Source organism: Pristis pectinata, chromosome 3 (assembly GCF_009764475.1).
Source record: "Pristis pectinata isolate sPriPec2 chromosome 3, sPriPec2.1.pri, whole genome shotgun sequence".
NCBI lineage: Eukaryota > Metazoa > Chordata > Chondrichthyes > Rhinopristiformes > Pristidae > Pristis > Pristis pectinata.
The window spans coordinates 135,693,444-135,708,559 of NC_067407.1; the positions used below are offsets into that span (position 1 = coordinate 135,693,444).

The following is a 15,116-nucleotide window of genomic DNA, read 5'->3' on the forward strand; positions in this document are numbered from 1 at the left end:
CCTCGGTACAAGTGACAATAATAAACCAATTCCAATATCAGGTTTAACACTCTGTCATCTTACAGCTATGAACCTTTTTCATATTTCAACGATTACCTGGCAGTTCGTTGATCCTTGGCCAATGCCAAATTTGCTCAAGAACATGACATGAATGTGAGGGAAGGAAAAAGAAAAAACAAAACATCAGGGTTTGTTCTTCCGAGCACAGTCTGTCAAATGGTGCTTGAAGGTGCCTGCACATGAGGGAGGACAGGCTGGAGATCAGCCAAGGTGCACCCATATTTGAATAGCCTGCTGAACACACCCTTACACCTGACCCAATGATGATGAGAAAGTGTATGGTGATCAGCTCTTACCCAACTATATCGCTGTAAGGATTTAGGGCAGAAAAATCTGAATTAAAGCAATCAGCAATTTGAAGGATCACATGGGTTACTCTCGATCTTAATTCTCATGTGCTAAGACTTTTTAATTCCCTTGAGGACGTGAGTATCATGAGAATCAGAATCAGATTTATTATCACTGACATATATAACATAGAACGTAGAACACTACAGCACAGTATGGGCCCTTCGGCTCACAATGTTGTGCCGACATTTTATCCTGCTCTAAGATCTGTCTAACCCTTCCTTCCCACATAGCCCTCCATTTCTCTATCATTCATGTGTCTAAGAGTCTCTTAGATGTCCCTAATGTATCTGCCCCCACAACCTCTGCCGGCAGTGTGTTCCACACACCCACCACTCTCTGTGTAAAAAACTTACCCCTGACATCCCCCTTATACCTTCCTCCAATCACCTTAAAATTATGTCCCCTCGTGTTAGCCATTGTCACCCTGGGAAAAAGTCTCTGTCTGTCCACTCAATCTATGCCTCTTATCATCTTGTACACCTCTATCAAGTCATATGACATGAAATGTGTTGTTTTGCGGCAGCAGTACAGTGCAAAGACATAAAAATCTATAAATTACAAAAATAAATAAATAGTATATGAGAAAAGGAATAACGAGGTAGTGTTCATGGGTTCATGCATCATTCAGAAATCATATAGCAGAGGGGAAGAAGCTGTTCCTAAATCATTGAGTGTGGGTCTTGAGGTTCATGTACCTCCTCCCTGATGGTAGTAATGAGAAGAGGGCATGTCTTGGACGGTGAGGGTCCTTAGTCATGGAAGCCGCCTTCTTGAGGCACCGCCTTTTGGAGGTGTCCTCGATGGTGGGGAGGGTTGTGCCTGTGATGGAGCTGGCTGAGTCTACAACCCTCTGCAGCCTCTTGCGATCCTGTGCATTGGAGCCTCCGTACCAGGCGGTGATGCAACCAGTCAGAATGCTCTCCACCGTACATCTGTAGAAATTTTTAAGTCTTTGGTGACGTACTGAACCCCCTCAAACTCCTAACATTGTCACTGCCCATCCCTGAATAGGCTTGAGAAGGTGGTGCTGAGTTGACTTTTTGGACCACTGCTGTCCTTCTGGTGAAAGTGCCTGCGTAATGTTGTTGGATGAAGAATTCCAGGACCCAGTGACAATGAAGAAATGGTGGCAATGAAGGGCGGCACAGTGGGGCAGCTGGGTAGAGTTGCCACCTCACGGCTCCTGAGAGCTGGTTTCCATCCGGTGCTGACTGATTGGAGTTTGCACGTTCTCCCTGTGACTGTGTGGGTTGCTTCCGAGTGCTCCGGTTTCCTCCTGCATCATGTGGGTCAGTAGGTTAATTGGGCCATTGTAAATTGTCCCTAGTACGTAGATGAATGTTAGAATCTGGGAGGAGTTGATAGGATTAATGTCGGATTAGTGGGTGGTTGATGGTCAGTGGGTATCTGATGGGCCGAAGGGCCTATTTTAAAGATAAGATTTTATTGGTCACATGTACATCGAAACATGCAGTGAAATGCATCTTTTGTGTAGTGTGTTCTGGGGGCAGACCACAAGTGTTGCCACACTTCCGGCGCCAACATAGCATGCCCACAACTTCCTAACCTGTATGTCTTTGGAATGTGGGAGGAAACCCACGCAGACACGGGAGAACATATGAACTCCTTACAGACAGCGGCCGGTATTGAACCCGGGTCACTGGCGCTGTAATAGTGTTACGCTAACCACTACACTACCGTGTTTGTCAGTACTACCGGCTATTTCTTTGCTGTATGACTCTACATATTTCCATGTGCCCCATTATCACAAGATCACAAGACAAAGGAGCAGAAGTAGGCCATTCAGCCCATCGAGTCTGCTCTGCTACCTCACAATGAGCTAAACTATTCCCATCTAGCCCCAATTCCCGGCCTTTTCCCCATATCCCTTGATACCTTGACTAATTCGATACCTATCAATCTCCTCCTTAAACACCCCCAATGATCGGGCCTCCACAGCTGTATGTGGCAACAAATTCCATAAATCCATGACCCTCTGGCTAAAGAAATTTCTTCTCATTTCTGTTCTTGATGGGTACTCTCTAATTCTAAGACTGTGCCTTCTAGTCCTGGACACATTCACTAAGGGAAACAGCTTAGCCACATCTACTCTGTCTAGTCCTTTCAACATTCAGAATGTTTCTATGAGGTCCCCTCTCATTCTTCTGTACTCCAATGAGTACAGTCCAAGAGCCGACAAACGGTTATCGTATGTAAGCCCTTTCATTCCGTGAATCATCCTTCTCCGAACCCTCTCCAACATCAGTACATCCTTCCTAAGATAAGGGGCCCAAAACTGCACACAGTATTCCAAATGAGGTCTCACCAGTGCCCCATAGAGCCTCATCAACACTTCAACACATTATAGGAAGGATGTGGAGGCTTTGGAGAGGGTGCAGAAGAGGTTTACCAGGACTAGAGGGTGTTACGTATGCACGGAGCAAGTACGACAACGGTGAGGTAGAATAAACATCTATACTGACCCATATTAGTCAAAATACAGAAACAGCAACTTACAATTGTAGACCTACGAGAAGGTTTGCAGAGACCTAAAGCGCCCAAGTCCCTGAAGTCCCATGCCGAAAGTGAAGTTGCGCGCATCAGAGGGCATCGTCACTCCACCGAGCGATCGGCCGGTCAGGGCACGCATGCGTTTAGGCGTGCGCATAGGTGGGTACTGCCACATTCGCACCATCGATCTGCTGGACGATCGACCGACTGACACGCGCACAGGTGCGCGCGTGTTCATTTGCCGCGTTCTCCGTATAGTTCATCCCTCCTCCCTGTAGGAGGGAACCGCAGGGGAAGAAAATAGGTCATGTGAACATAGGGAAACGTTGAGAAGATTTTTCCGCCACTATTCTGCCTAGTATCGGTTGACTATTCTGCCTAATATCGGTGGCTTCTCTCTCGGTGTCACCCCGACTAGCCGATGCCGAGGTCCGTGGGCTGTGAAGGTTCCCCTCTCGATGAAGCATCCGCTGGTTCATCTACTTGAACGGTAGCTTCATTGGCGGGGGATGCTCCTGTGGCTTCACCGGGCCCTCCGTCAGTTTGCCGGCGTACGTGATCCAAATGTTACCTGCCTTTCACACAGCCTTCTCTCTACATCTTAGCACAGTCGCGACCCAACTTAAAGGGAGGTCCCAGTTTGAACAAAGAAAGTGCCCCCTTTTATACCCCTCAAAAACAATATAACTATTATCCCTGTACTTTTCCATTCCTTAGTGGTACCACATTGTATCTCCTTGTCACTCACCACCTTCGGCCTAAGCACCTAACTTACAAACAGAGACAACAGTTCTGTTAAGAAGAACACATTCTTCACTGGTATCTAATCTCAAGGATGTGCATTTGTACTCCCGTAGGTTCTCCGCCATTTTGTGTTACACACTACTGTACATACTAAGGAGGAATCATAAATGACTTTTGGCTAATTTAACTCTTTCCTTACACTCCTACACAATGAAGTATCCCCACCGGAAATGAAAATGCCGTTGCCGACGCCTTGAGCAGATTACCAATTGTTGAGGGCACAGCATCCGGCACCCCTCCATTCGAGGTTGTTCACCTGTTGCAAAGCCTAGATGAAACACCAATCAAAAGTCACCTCATTAGGCAGTGGACAGCCCGTGATCCACTCCTATCACGGGTAAAAAGAGCACGACAGGTCGGTTGGCCCGCCAGCTCTTCACCCGAATTTCAACCATTTACAAATCGCCAACATGAGCTGAGCCTACAGGATGGCTGCATATTATAGTCAAGTAGTGGTTCCCACTCAAGGCCGCATGCGCAGACTCCGCGATCTGCATGACACTCACCCTAGGGTGGGCAGGATGAAGGCACTCGCGAGAAGCAGTGTGTGGTGGCTGTATGACTCTACATACTTCCATGTAGAGTCCTCATGGAAGTCTCAATAAAGATGTGGAGGCTCAGTTGCTGAGTATATTCATTCTTGTTTTGATCCTCGTCGCCAATGGTTACGTATGCACGGAGCAAGAACGACAACGGTGCGGCAGAATTAACAACTTTACTGATCCATATTAATCAAAATACAGGAACTGAGCAACTTACAATTGTAGATCCACGAGAAGGTCTGCGGAGACCTGGAAGCACCCGAGTCTTCGAAGTCCCGCGCCAAAAGTGAAGTTGCGTGCGTCAGAGGCTGTTGTTGCTTCGTTGAGCGATCAGCCGGCCAGTGCGCGCATGCGTATAGACGCGTACATGCGTACTGCCACACTCACATCATTGATCCGCTGGACCATCGACCAACAGCATGCGCAGGTGCACAGGTGCGTGCATGCCCATTCACCACACTTGCTGCGTTCTCCGTACAGTTCGTCCATACGGTTCAGAGATTGTGAGGAGAAGGACAGACATGGGCTGTTTTCTCTGGAGCGTCAGAGGCTGAGGGGAGACATGATAGAAGTTTATAAGGTTATGAGAGAGAATAGAGTAGACAGCCAGTATCCTTTTCAAAGGGTCAAAATGTCTAATACTAGATGGCATGCATTTAAGATGGGAAGGGGAAAATTCAAAGGAGATGTGCGGGGCAAGTTTTTTACACAGAGAGTGGTCGGTGCCTGGAGGCAGATATGATAGACGCTCTTAGATAGGTACATGAGTGTGCAGGGAATGGAGGGCTATGGACATTGTGTAGGCAGAAGGGATTAGTTTAGTTAAGTGTTTAATTACTAGTTTAATCAGCTTGGCACAAGATGGTGGGCTGAAGGGCCTGTTCCTGTGCCATACTATTCTATGTACCGAGAGGAAGAAGCAAAGAAAGAAAGATGTTCTATGTTCGGATCATGTACGATTTGACGATTTGGAGGAATAACTGCGGGTCATCGTGTTCCCCATTACTGCACAGAGATTGAGTAAATCACAGCTCCTCTTCTGTATTTGCCCCCGTGGTGAAGCTACTTTGTTCAGCTCAATGGAGACACAAGGGACTGTAGATGCTGGACTCTGGAGCAACAAACAATCTGCTGGAAGAACTCAGAGGGTTGACCAGCATTTGTGGTGGTGGGGGGGGGGTGGTGAGGAATTGTTGATACTTCAGGTTGAGTCCCTGTATTTGGGTTGTGGGAGGAAATAGAGGAGAACCAGGAGGAAATACTGGAATCCGGGGTGACTGACATCATCATGGGGAGAGAACATGCAAACTCCACACAGACGGCACCTGAGGTCAGGCCTGAATCCAGATCTCTGGAGCTGCGAGGTAGCAGTGTTAACCATTACTACAATGACCATCTTTCCTTTCCTTGAGAGTCTGATCAATATACATACAGTCATAAAGGCACAGTGCCCAGACTGCAGGAATGTCTAACACCCCGAGGAGTATGAAGCTGCTCTTCACTAAAGGGTCAGTGCCAGGTAAGGGGCCAACTTACCTGTGTCTGCCGAGGGGTCCATCTTCAGTCAGGCATTTCAACTTTCTCTCACAGAGGACGCTTCTTACTGCAGAAGACCTCACAATCGATTGTCTGACTCTCTGCCGATCTGAACCCTTCAACCCTGTCCCTGGTCTCATCTCGCTCCAGATCCTCCCTGACTCACATATCTCTCTGACCTCTCCTCCAGGTTTTGACACTCTCTCTAACACCTCACCTTGACCCTCCCTCCAACCCCTCTACCCATATCTCAGTCCTTTTTCCAACCACATCAACTCCTTGGTTCTGTCCCAGTCCCCAACTACCCTTTCTCTGACTCCTCTGCCCATACCCCAGGCCTCTATCTGACCCTTCCCCTCCATTCTATTTCTTAACCCATTGTCCAGCTCTTTGTCCAAATCACAACCCTCCCTCTGAGCACTTTCCTTCAGGTTTTGATCCTTTCTCCAAACCTTCACCCAGTTCTTGGCTCTATACCCACATCTGAGTCCTCTCTCTGACCCTTTTGCCCAGGTCCTGACCCTGTCTCTGACTCCCCCTCTGTTCTCAAACTTCTGACTCTTTTCCAGGGGAGGAGTTGGAGAGAGGGTCGAGACTATGGGAGGGTTCAGAGGGAGTGTCAGGACCTGGGGGAGTGGTCAGAGAGAGGATCGTCCAGCAGAGAGGTCAGACAGAGGTGGTTGCGGTTGGTAAAAGAGTTGAGATCTGAAGGGAAGAGGTCAGAAGGAGGGTTGAGATGTGGCAGAGGAGTCAAAAAGAGAGCTAAGACCAGGAGGGGTATATTGGAGAGAGAGTCAAGACTTGGACCTCTATTGCTTATGTTACTACCACGCAGATCTCAACTCTCCCAGTGGCCCTCCCACGATGTTGAATCTCTCTCATACTGGTCAACACCCATACAGTCTCAACCTTCTCTCCAATCCCCTTCACCCTCCCTCTGACCCCTCCCCTAGTCTCAATCTCAGAGCACCTCTCCAATTCCCCAAGTCTCAACCTTTTCTCTGACCTGTCCCCTGGGTCTCAATCCTCTCTTCAATTCCTCTCCCCAAGTTCAAATACACTGGCATGGGCATACGTACTCTGGGTATAAATGCCATGAAGATTAGCTTTTTGTAGCAGCAGCTCAGTACATTACAAACATAAACTACATAAGCTTAAATTAACATAAATTATGCATAATTTACACAACAAAATTATGTATAATTTATGTTAATTCTTGGCCCTCTCTCCAGTCCTTCTGAAGGTCTCAATCCTACCTCTCCACTAAAATCATGACCCACTCTCCAATCGTTTGCCCACTATTTATCCCTCTCTTTTCCCACAAATCTCTTCACTCCAAGGTTAGTAAATCATAAGGGAAGTAGCTGTTCCTGAACCTGGTGCTGAGGGACTTCAGGCTTCTGTACCTCCTGCCCGATGGTAGCTGCGAGTTGATGGCGTGGCCCAGATGGTGGGGATCCTTGATGATAGATGCTGCCTCCCAACGCCTCTCCCCATGTCTCAATTCTCTTCCCAATCCCTCCCAAGTTATCGACCCTCTGGCGACCCCTCCCCAGTTCCCGTCTCTGGCCCCACCCAAAGTCTCAATCCCCTCTCCCAAGCTCTGTCCCCAAACCAAAAGTTTCTGCAGGCCAATCGACCTCATGTTTCATAGTTGGGAAATCCCCTGTGTAGACCAAGAGCACAAAGTTGGAACACAACTGTATCCGTTTAAGATGTGGCAATTTATTGAAAGTCACACCCACCACAAAATCCATACAGGTAACATCTACTACAAACACTTTATCAATGTCCTCCTTTTATTCTCGTGTGAGCTCAGACAATGTTATTCCATTACAATTAAAGAGATTAAGCATTTCTTCATATTTCTGATCTGGGGAGGTTTTGATGATGACGTAAGGTACAAAACTAAACTGGGTAAAGAATTTTCCAGTGCCATCATTAGCACATTCAATTTCATCAGTGCATTCTATTAGAATTTACCTTGTGCCACAGTTCCAAGCTCACACAACTCCCATGAAGTACACCCACTTCCCTTTCTTCTGAAATATCCATCCCACTTCTCTTTGAATTTGTCAGCGTTCATCCACTGCCTGCATTTGTTATTCTAAAAATAAAACTGGTATAGCAATTCTTAAGTCTAAGCTTGACAATCTGAGTTATCTGTTTCATGCACATAAGTGTTTCTGTTGTGTTTGGACAGCCTGGCATGCACTAATATCCACCAGCATGTTTCAGTGTCTCTCCACCTGAACCTGTTGACGTCTTCGTGTGTAATGTTCCTGCTTATTTGATGAACTTCGTGAACCCTCCCTTAAACACCTATGCTTCTTGGTCTTTGCTTTTGAGAGATGAGCAAGGCCAGTGTTTAATCGGCTGATCTTGAGACAGTGGTGGGAAGCTGCCTCATTGAATTGCTGCAGTTTTTTTTTGCGCGGAAGGCACTCCTGCAAAGCTGTTGGGATTTTGACCCAGTGATGATGAAGAAGTGACAGTATATTTCCCAGTTAGGATTGTGTGCCTTATACTTTCTGATCCTTTGCTTCTAATTGGTAAAGGTCCCTCAACCTATATACCTCTGCTTAAAACTAACTCTTTGACCAGCTTGAGATTTCTACTGTAGGAGTGAAATTCTCTCAAAATTATGTTAAGTACCTTTGAATGATGAACCACTCCTCAGTATTACAAGAAGAGTGAGCCTACTATAAGGATTTGACATAGCCTTCATTTTCATTAATAGGTTTGCCCTCAACCTTCTTACCAGTCCCCCACTATCATCTCCATAAAGCCATATAACAGCCAACATTGAGTTTCACAAATCAGTGTCAACAATATCCCCTTCAGGGACCCTTCCTTGCAGTAATTTAATAATGATAACTCATGCGAGAAGATTGATTTAGCAAGGATGCTTTACAGACAACTTTAAATATTCGTGGAGCACACTAAAGCAAAATGCCGCAGATGCTGGAAATCTGAACTAAAAACAGAAATGACTGGAAATACCCAGCAGGCCAGGCAGCATCTGCGGAGAGAGAAAAACATGGTTAACGTTTTGTGACAGAACTGTGAAGTGTCGTCCTTGTTGAGATACAGATAATGCAGCAGGCAATTTGCAAACAGTAAGCTCCCACAGACAGCACTCCAAAAACGATTAGATAAACTGTATTAATGAGGGATACATGTCAACCAGATTAGAACCATCTGGGTTTGGCTGAAGCAAAGCTTCCTGCAGTATATGAAGGCTAAGGAGAGTATTTGGCTTACTGAGCAAGGGTAGAATCCTCAGAATGTGTTAGTGGTGATCAGTGACCCCTGGAGGTTGGGATTGATGGATAAATAGTCTCTCCATATGAAAGTCAAACCCTTCACAAAGCACCAGAGAGTCTCTGTGTAGAGAATTATAAAATTCTGATGAGACATCCGATCAATTTGCCAACACAAGAGATGGCATGAGCAGTGTCTGATACAATGCTGACCACAATACTCAAGAGATCTTGGGGAACTGAGAACACGGTGACAATCAAGTACTTAGCCATGATGGTGAGACAACTGGCACTATTATAGATAATCCCTAAGGGAATCCTTAAACTTGTTACAGCCAAAACCCGGATAACTCGGAGGACAGCTGCAATGAGTTGGGCAAAGGTTATTGTTGCATTGGCAATCTTTTCAAAGGGAGCCAAGACTGTGGTGACGATAGATGGACAAATGGTCTCGTAAACCTCTTCACGGGCCAGTTCCAATGGAGTTTCAGCTTGTTTTATCACCAAGTCATTGCCGTCGTTATCTTCTGAAGGTGGCTGTGGTAAATTGTCTTCTTCTAGCTTTTGATCACCTATACTCATTTTTATCTGTTTGATCAGATCTTCAATCTCTTTAAAAGTCTCTCCCTCGTCTTGGCTGCCTGAACCACAGCTGTTGAAGATGTTGCCCACACCCAGTCGGTGTTGCACCTCCATCACTGTTAGATGTTCTGCCTTTGCCTCTGACTCCAAATCTTTCATGAATGCATATGAGAAGTCTTTGTTGTACGTCACTTCATCCTCTCCCTCCAATTCTTCATTCGGGGAGCTACTCTGACAGGGATCATCATTCTGATCCTGTGGGAAGGTGCAGCAAAGAGTTGTCCATACCGATCCAGGCACCGAGATCCTGTTGTTCAGTTTCTTCTCTGTTGGGTTGGCAGGACCTGTCACCAGGTACATCAACCGGCCAGACTTACGACATGTCCTTGCCAGCTTCACCACCACAGCTTCCACCTCATTGTACCAATTCTTATTAGCCGTCGGGGTCATGGGGACAGCGTTGGTAAGTGTGCAGGTGCTTGTGCCACTTGCCTTGTTATTAAGACTAAATGGGTAAATGTGTCCTTGTTGGTAAACTTCGTCCTTGTAGTCAGAGCTCACCGCCTGCAGCTCGCCGTGAGAGTTTATTTTGTTTGTCATTTCATCCGGGAGACTTAGATCATCGATCTGTAACCAAACATCATCCAAAGATGAGAAACACTGAGGCCTCACAACCGGTTTATTTAGTGTGCACGCACAGGGGCCATCGTATGGGTCAGGCCCACCTTGGAGACCATAAGACTTAGGAGGAGAATTAGGCCATTCAACCCATCGCTCCACCATTCGATCATGGCTGATTTATTTTCCCCTCTCAACCCCATTCTCCTGCCTTCTCCCCGTAACCTTTGACACCCTTACTAATCAAGAACCTATCAACCTTCACTTTAAATACACCCAGTGACCTGGCCTCCACCGCCCTCTGTGGCAATGAATTCCACAGATTTACCACCCTCTGGCTAAAGAAATTCCTCCTCATCTCTGTTCTAAAGAGATGTCCTTTTATTCTGAGGCTGTGCCCTCTGGTCCTCGACTTCCACTACTGGAAACATCCTCTCCACGTCCATTCTATCCAGGCCTTTCAATATTCAGTAGGTTTCAATGAGATCCCCCCTCAACCTTCTAAGCTGCAGTGAGTACAGGCCCAGAGCCATCAAATGCTCCTCATATATTAACACTTTCATTCCCGAGATCATTCTTGTAAACCTCCTCTGGACCCTGTCCAATGCCAGCACATCCTTCCTTAGATATGGGGCCCAAAACTGCTCATAATACTCCAAATATAGTCTGACCAACGTCTATTAAAGCCTCAGCATCACATTCATTTATATTCTAGTCCTCTCGAAATGAATGCTAACATTGCATTTGCCTTCCTTACTACTGACTCAACCTGCAGGGACCAGAGCTGGGTAATGGCTAATCCCAAATACTCTCATATCACTTCGCACCAATGCTCATCACACCTCAATCATTAATTACATTCATTTACTCCAAAAAAAACCCATTTCAGAATTAATTATCGTTGTAACTAACTCACTGAGTTATTTTAGTTCATTCATTATTTGAATCCGACCCACAGAGACACAGATTATTCCAGTTTTTCCCAACAGTGCTACAATTCTTTTTTTCTTTTCAATTATTGATCTAATTTTCTTTGGGGCAGTCAATATTGCACCTGCTCTACCACCCTCTCAGGACACATTCTCCAGATCACAACAACTCCCCCTGTAAAGATATTGTTCATTGAGGCATAGAGCACAGAAACAGGCCCTTCGGCCCAGCTGGTCCTTGCCCACTTAGACGCCAATCCAAGCTAGTCCCATTTGCCCACATTTGGCCAATATCCCTCTTAACCTTTCCTATCCATGTACCTGTCCAATGGTCTTTTAAATGTTCTTATTGTACCTGCCTCAACCACTTCCATATACACTCCACTGCGTATATGGAAGTGGTTGAGGCAGGTACAATAACAACATCTGTGAAGAAGTTGCCCTTCATGTCCCTTTTAAAGCTGTTCTACAACACTCCCCACCCACCTGGGTCCTGGGTCATTCTCTCTTCTCTCCTCTTCCATTGGGTAGAAGATACAGGAGCCTGAGGGCACGTACCACCAGGCTTAAGGACAGCTTCTACCTCACTGTGATAAGACTACTGAACGGTTCCCTTATATGATGAGATGGACTCTGATGTTACGATCTACCTTGTTTGACCTCACACCTTATTGTCTACCTGCACTGTACTTTGTAACTGTGACATTTAATCTGTACTGTTATTGTTTTTACCTGTACTACCTCAATGCACTCTGTACTAACTCAATGTAACTGCACTGTGTAATGAATTGATCGGTGTGCAAGACAAGTTTTTCACTGTACCTCGGTACAAGTGACAATAATAAACCAATACCAATACCCCAGGACTCTACGTTCACCGTCAAAGTCCTACTCTGGTTTGATATCCTAAAATGCAACACCTCACGTTTATCCAAATTGAACATCATTTGCTATTCCTTGGCCCACTTACCCAGCTAACCAAGATCCCCTTGTAATTTTTGATAACATAGAAACATAGACAACCTACAGCACGTACAGGCCCTTTGGCCCACAAAACTGTACCGACTATTTCCCTACCTTAGAAATTACTAGGCTTACCCATAGCCCTCTATTTTTCTAAGCTCCATGCACCTATCCAAAAGTCTCTTAAAAGACCCTGTCGTATCCGCCTCCACCACCATTGCCGGCAGCCCATTCCACACACTCACCACTCTCTGAGTAAAAAACTTACCCCTGACATCTCCTCTATATCTACTCCCCAGCATCTTAAACCTGTGTCCTCTTGTGGCCACCATTTCAGCCCTGGGGAAAAGCCTCTGACTATCCACGATCAATGCCTCTCATCATCTTGTACACCTCTATCAGGTCCCCCCTCATCCTCTGTCGCTCCAAGGAGAAAAGGCCGAGTTCACTCAACCTGTTTTCATAAGGCATGCTCCCCAATCCAGGCAACATCCTTGTAAATCTCCTCTGCACTCTTTCTATGGCTTGCACATCCTTCCTGCAGTGAGGTGACCAGAACTGAGTACAGTACTCCAAGTGGGGTCTGACCAGGTTCCTACAAAACCTACACTGCCTGGGATAACAGTGTCATCTGCAAACTAACAGTACCTTGTATATTCTCATCCAAATCTTTCCCTAGTACGAGTTATCTGAAATCTCCTCTGATAACCAAACCTCTGCCCAGCGCGATGACTTTATTTGATGTAGTATTTTGATTATTAATATTATGATCTGGATGTCCTGTTTAACTTACGACCTGAACTGAATTTGATCCAAACCATTTGATTTTGTTCTTTCAGGAATGCCATCAGACGAGTTAGGGACATCTTTACCTGCGGTTCATGAAACCATGGACTGGGTCTGTAAGCTTTGTCCTCGCCCATAGAGCAGGGATATCGGTAGGCGGAATAAACCGGGATCCGCAGGTCTGTCCGGTAGAGGGTAGCAAAATGATAGTGATTCTTGTATTTCTGACAGATCCTGACCAGGTTGCTCGAGCTGTCGTTTCCAAATCCCTGCGGCGGGACCTTATCCTGGAAGAACCAGCTGCATTCCTGGAAATCTTGGACCACTTTCCCCCGCACCGTCCCGGGATGGGACACTGCCAAGAGCAAGAACCAGAGCAGAGCTCGGGGCCCCATGGTCAGACTGCGCACGATGTGCTTCATCCCCTGGGTTTCAGCGGGGCGAGGTGACGATGCTGCTTCGTTCAGTGCTTCTTCCTGCCTTCCCTGGTCCTCAGGACCCGAAGGGAAGCAGTGATGGGGGAGGCAGATTCTCACCATGACCTTCCGGTGCAAACCCGTCTCAGATTCGGACCCAGCTGCCCGCTGTCAGGTGCCCAGTGAACAGAGGAAAACAAAACACTGCATTGCGCCGGATGACATCATTCGGCTTTAAATAGGATGCCCCTTTGAACCTGCAATGGAGCTTTGTTGAAATGCCAAGGGTTTGCCGGGAACTGTAGTTTGTTCCAACCTATTGTTCCCCCCCCCCCCTCTCTCTCCATAACAATGACTCCTGGCATGTGGCACTTCTGGAGAAAGTGACAGCCTGCATTTATAAATCATTCACCAGCTCTTCTCCCCAAGTCATTCACAGGGTAAATTGGAGACGCAAGAGATTCTGCAGATGCCGGAATCTGGAGCAACACCCGCAAAATGCTGGAGGGACTCAGCAGGTCAGGCAGCATCTATGGAGGGAAATAAACAGTTGAGGTTTCGGGTCGAGACCCTTCATCAGGACCGGGAAGGAAGAGGGCAGAAGCCAGAATAAGAAGGTGGGGGCAGGGGAAGGAGCACAAGCTGGCAGGTGATGGGTGAGTCCAGGTGAGAGGGGAAGGCAAAATTGATTGGTGATTGGTAAATTGGTTTATTATTGCCACATGTACCGAGGTAAAGCGAAAAACTTTGTTTTGGATGCCATCCATACAGATCATTTCATTACATCAGTGCATTGAGGTAGTACAAGGGAAAACAACACAGAATGCAGAATAATGTGTTAAAGTTACAGAGAAAGTGCAGTGCAGGCAGACAATAAGGTGCAAGGCCACGATGAGGTAGATTGTGAGGTCAAGAGTCCATCGTACTGGGGATAACAGCGGGATAGAAGCTGTCCTTGAGCCTGGTGGTACGTGCTTTCAGACTTTTGTATCTTCTGTCTGATGGGAGGGGGGAGAAGAGAGAATGTCGGGAGTGAGTGGGGTTTTTGATTATATTAGCTGCTTTACTGAGGCAGTGGGTGTAGACAAGAGTCCATGGAGGGGTCTAGTTGAGGCACAGTTATGGTTATAGAGACATACAACACAGAAAGAGGCCCATGCTGACCAAGATGCCCATCTAGGCTTGTCCCATTTGCCCGCGTTTGGCCCATATCCCTCCAAACCATTCTTACCCTTATCATTTCTCAATCATTCTTAGCAAGGTATACAAGATGATAAGAGGCATAGATTGAGTGGACAGTCAGAGACTTTTTCCCAGGGCGACAATGGCTAACATGAGGGGACAGAATTTTAAAGTGATTGGAGGAAGATGTCAGAGGTAAGTTTTTTTACACAGAGAGTGGTGGGTGCGTGGAATGCACTGCCGGCAGAGGTTGTGGGGGCAGATACGTTAGGGACATTTAAGAGACTCTTAGATAGACACATGAGTGATAGAAAAATGGGGGTGGGGGGGTGGGGTGATGTGGGAGGGAAGGGTTAGATAGATATTAGAGCAGGATAAAATGTCGGCACAACATTGTGGGCCAAAGGGCCTGTACTGTGCTGTAGTGTTCTATGTTCTATCAATGTACCTGTCTAAGTGTCTTTTAAAACATTGTAATTGCTAGCAGTCTGGCCAGAATCTGCCAGCGTTATGAGAATGAGGACCACTTTGCCACGTTCTACGACAAGGAGCTCCGGATCCCTTTCTTCTCCG

General features: G+C 46.5%; 2 protein-coding genes across 3 annotated transcripts in view; both read right to left on the reverse strand.

Annotated features, from left to right (window-relative positions):
- LOC127568883 (keratinocyte-associated protein 3) overlaps positions 1 to 15,116 on the reverse strand; it is a 440,350-nt gene that overhangs the window by 185,492 nt on the left and 239,742 nt on the right. The gene's annotated exons all lie outside the window — the stretch shown is intronic.
- Positions 7,510 to 13,597, reverse strand: LOC127568880 (endonuclease domain-containing 1 protein-like). Of its 2 annotated transcripts, XR_007956098.1 has the most exons (3): positions 13,032 to 13,570; positions 9,069 to 10,276; positions 7,510 to 8,826 (listed from the first exon to the last, which is right to left on the reverse strand). XR_007956098.1 is itself a non-coding variant. In XM_052013109.1 (2 exons), exons 1-2 carry the CDS (start codon positions 13,482 to 13,484, stop codon positions 9,203 to 9,205), a joined length of 1,527 nt encoding a protein of 508 aa, XP_051869069.1. In that variant the 5' UTR covers positions 13,485 to 13,597; the 3' UTR covers positions 7,510 to 9,202. The 2 variants fall into 2 exon arrangements, 1 of the variants encoding a protein (XP_051869069.1); XM_052013109.1 differs by having other exon boundaries at positions 7,510 to 10,276; positions 13,032 to 13,597.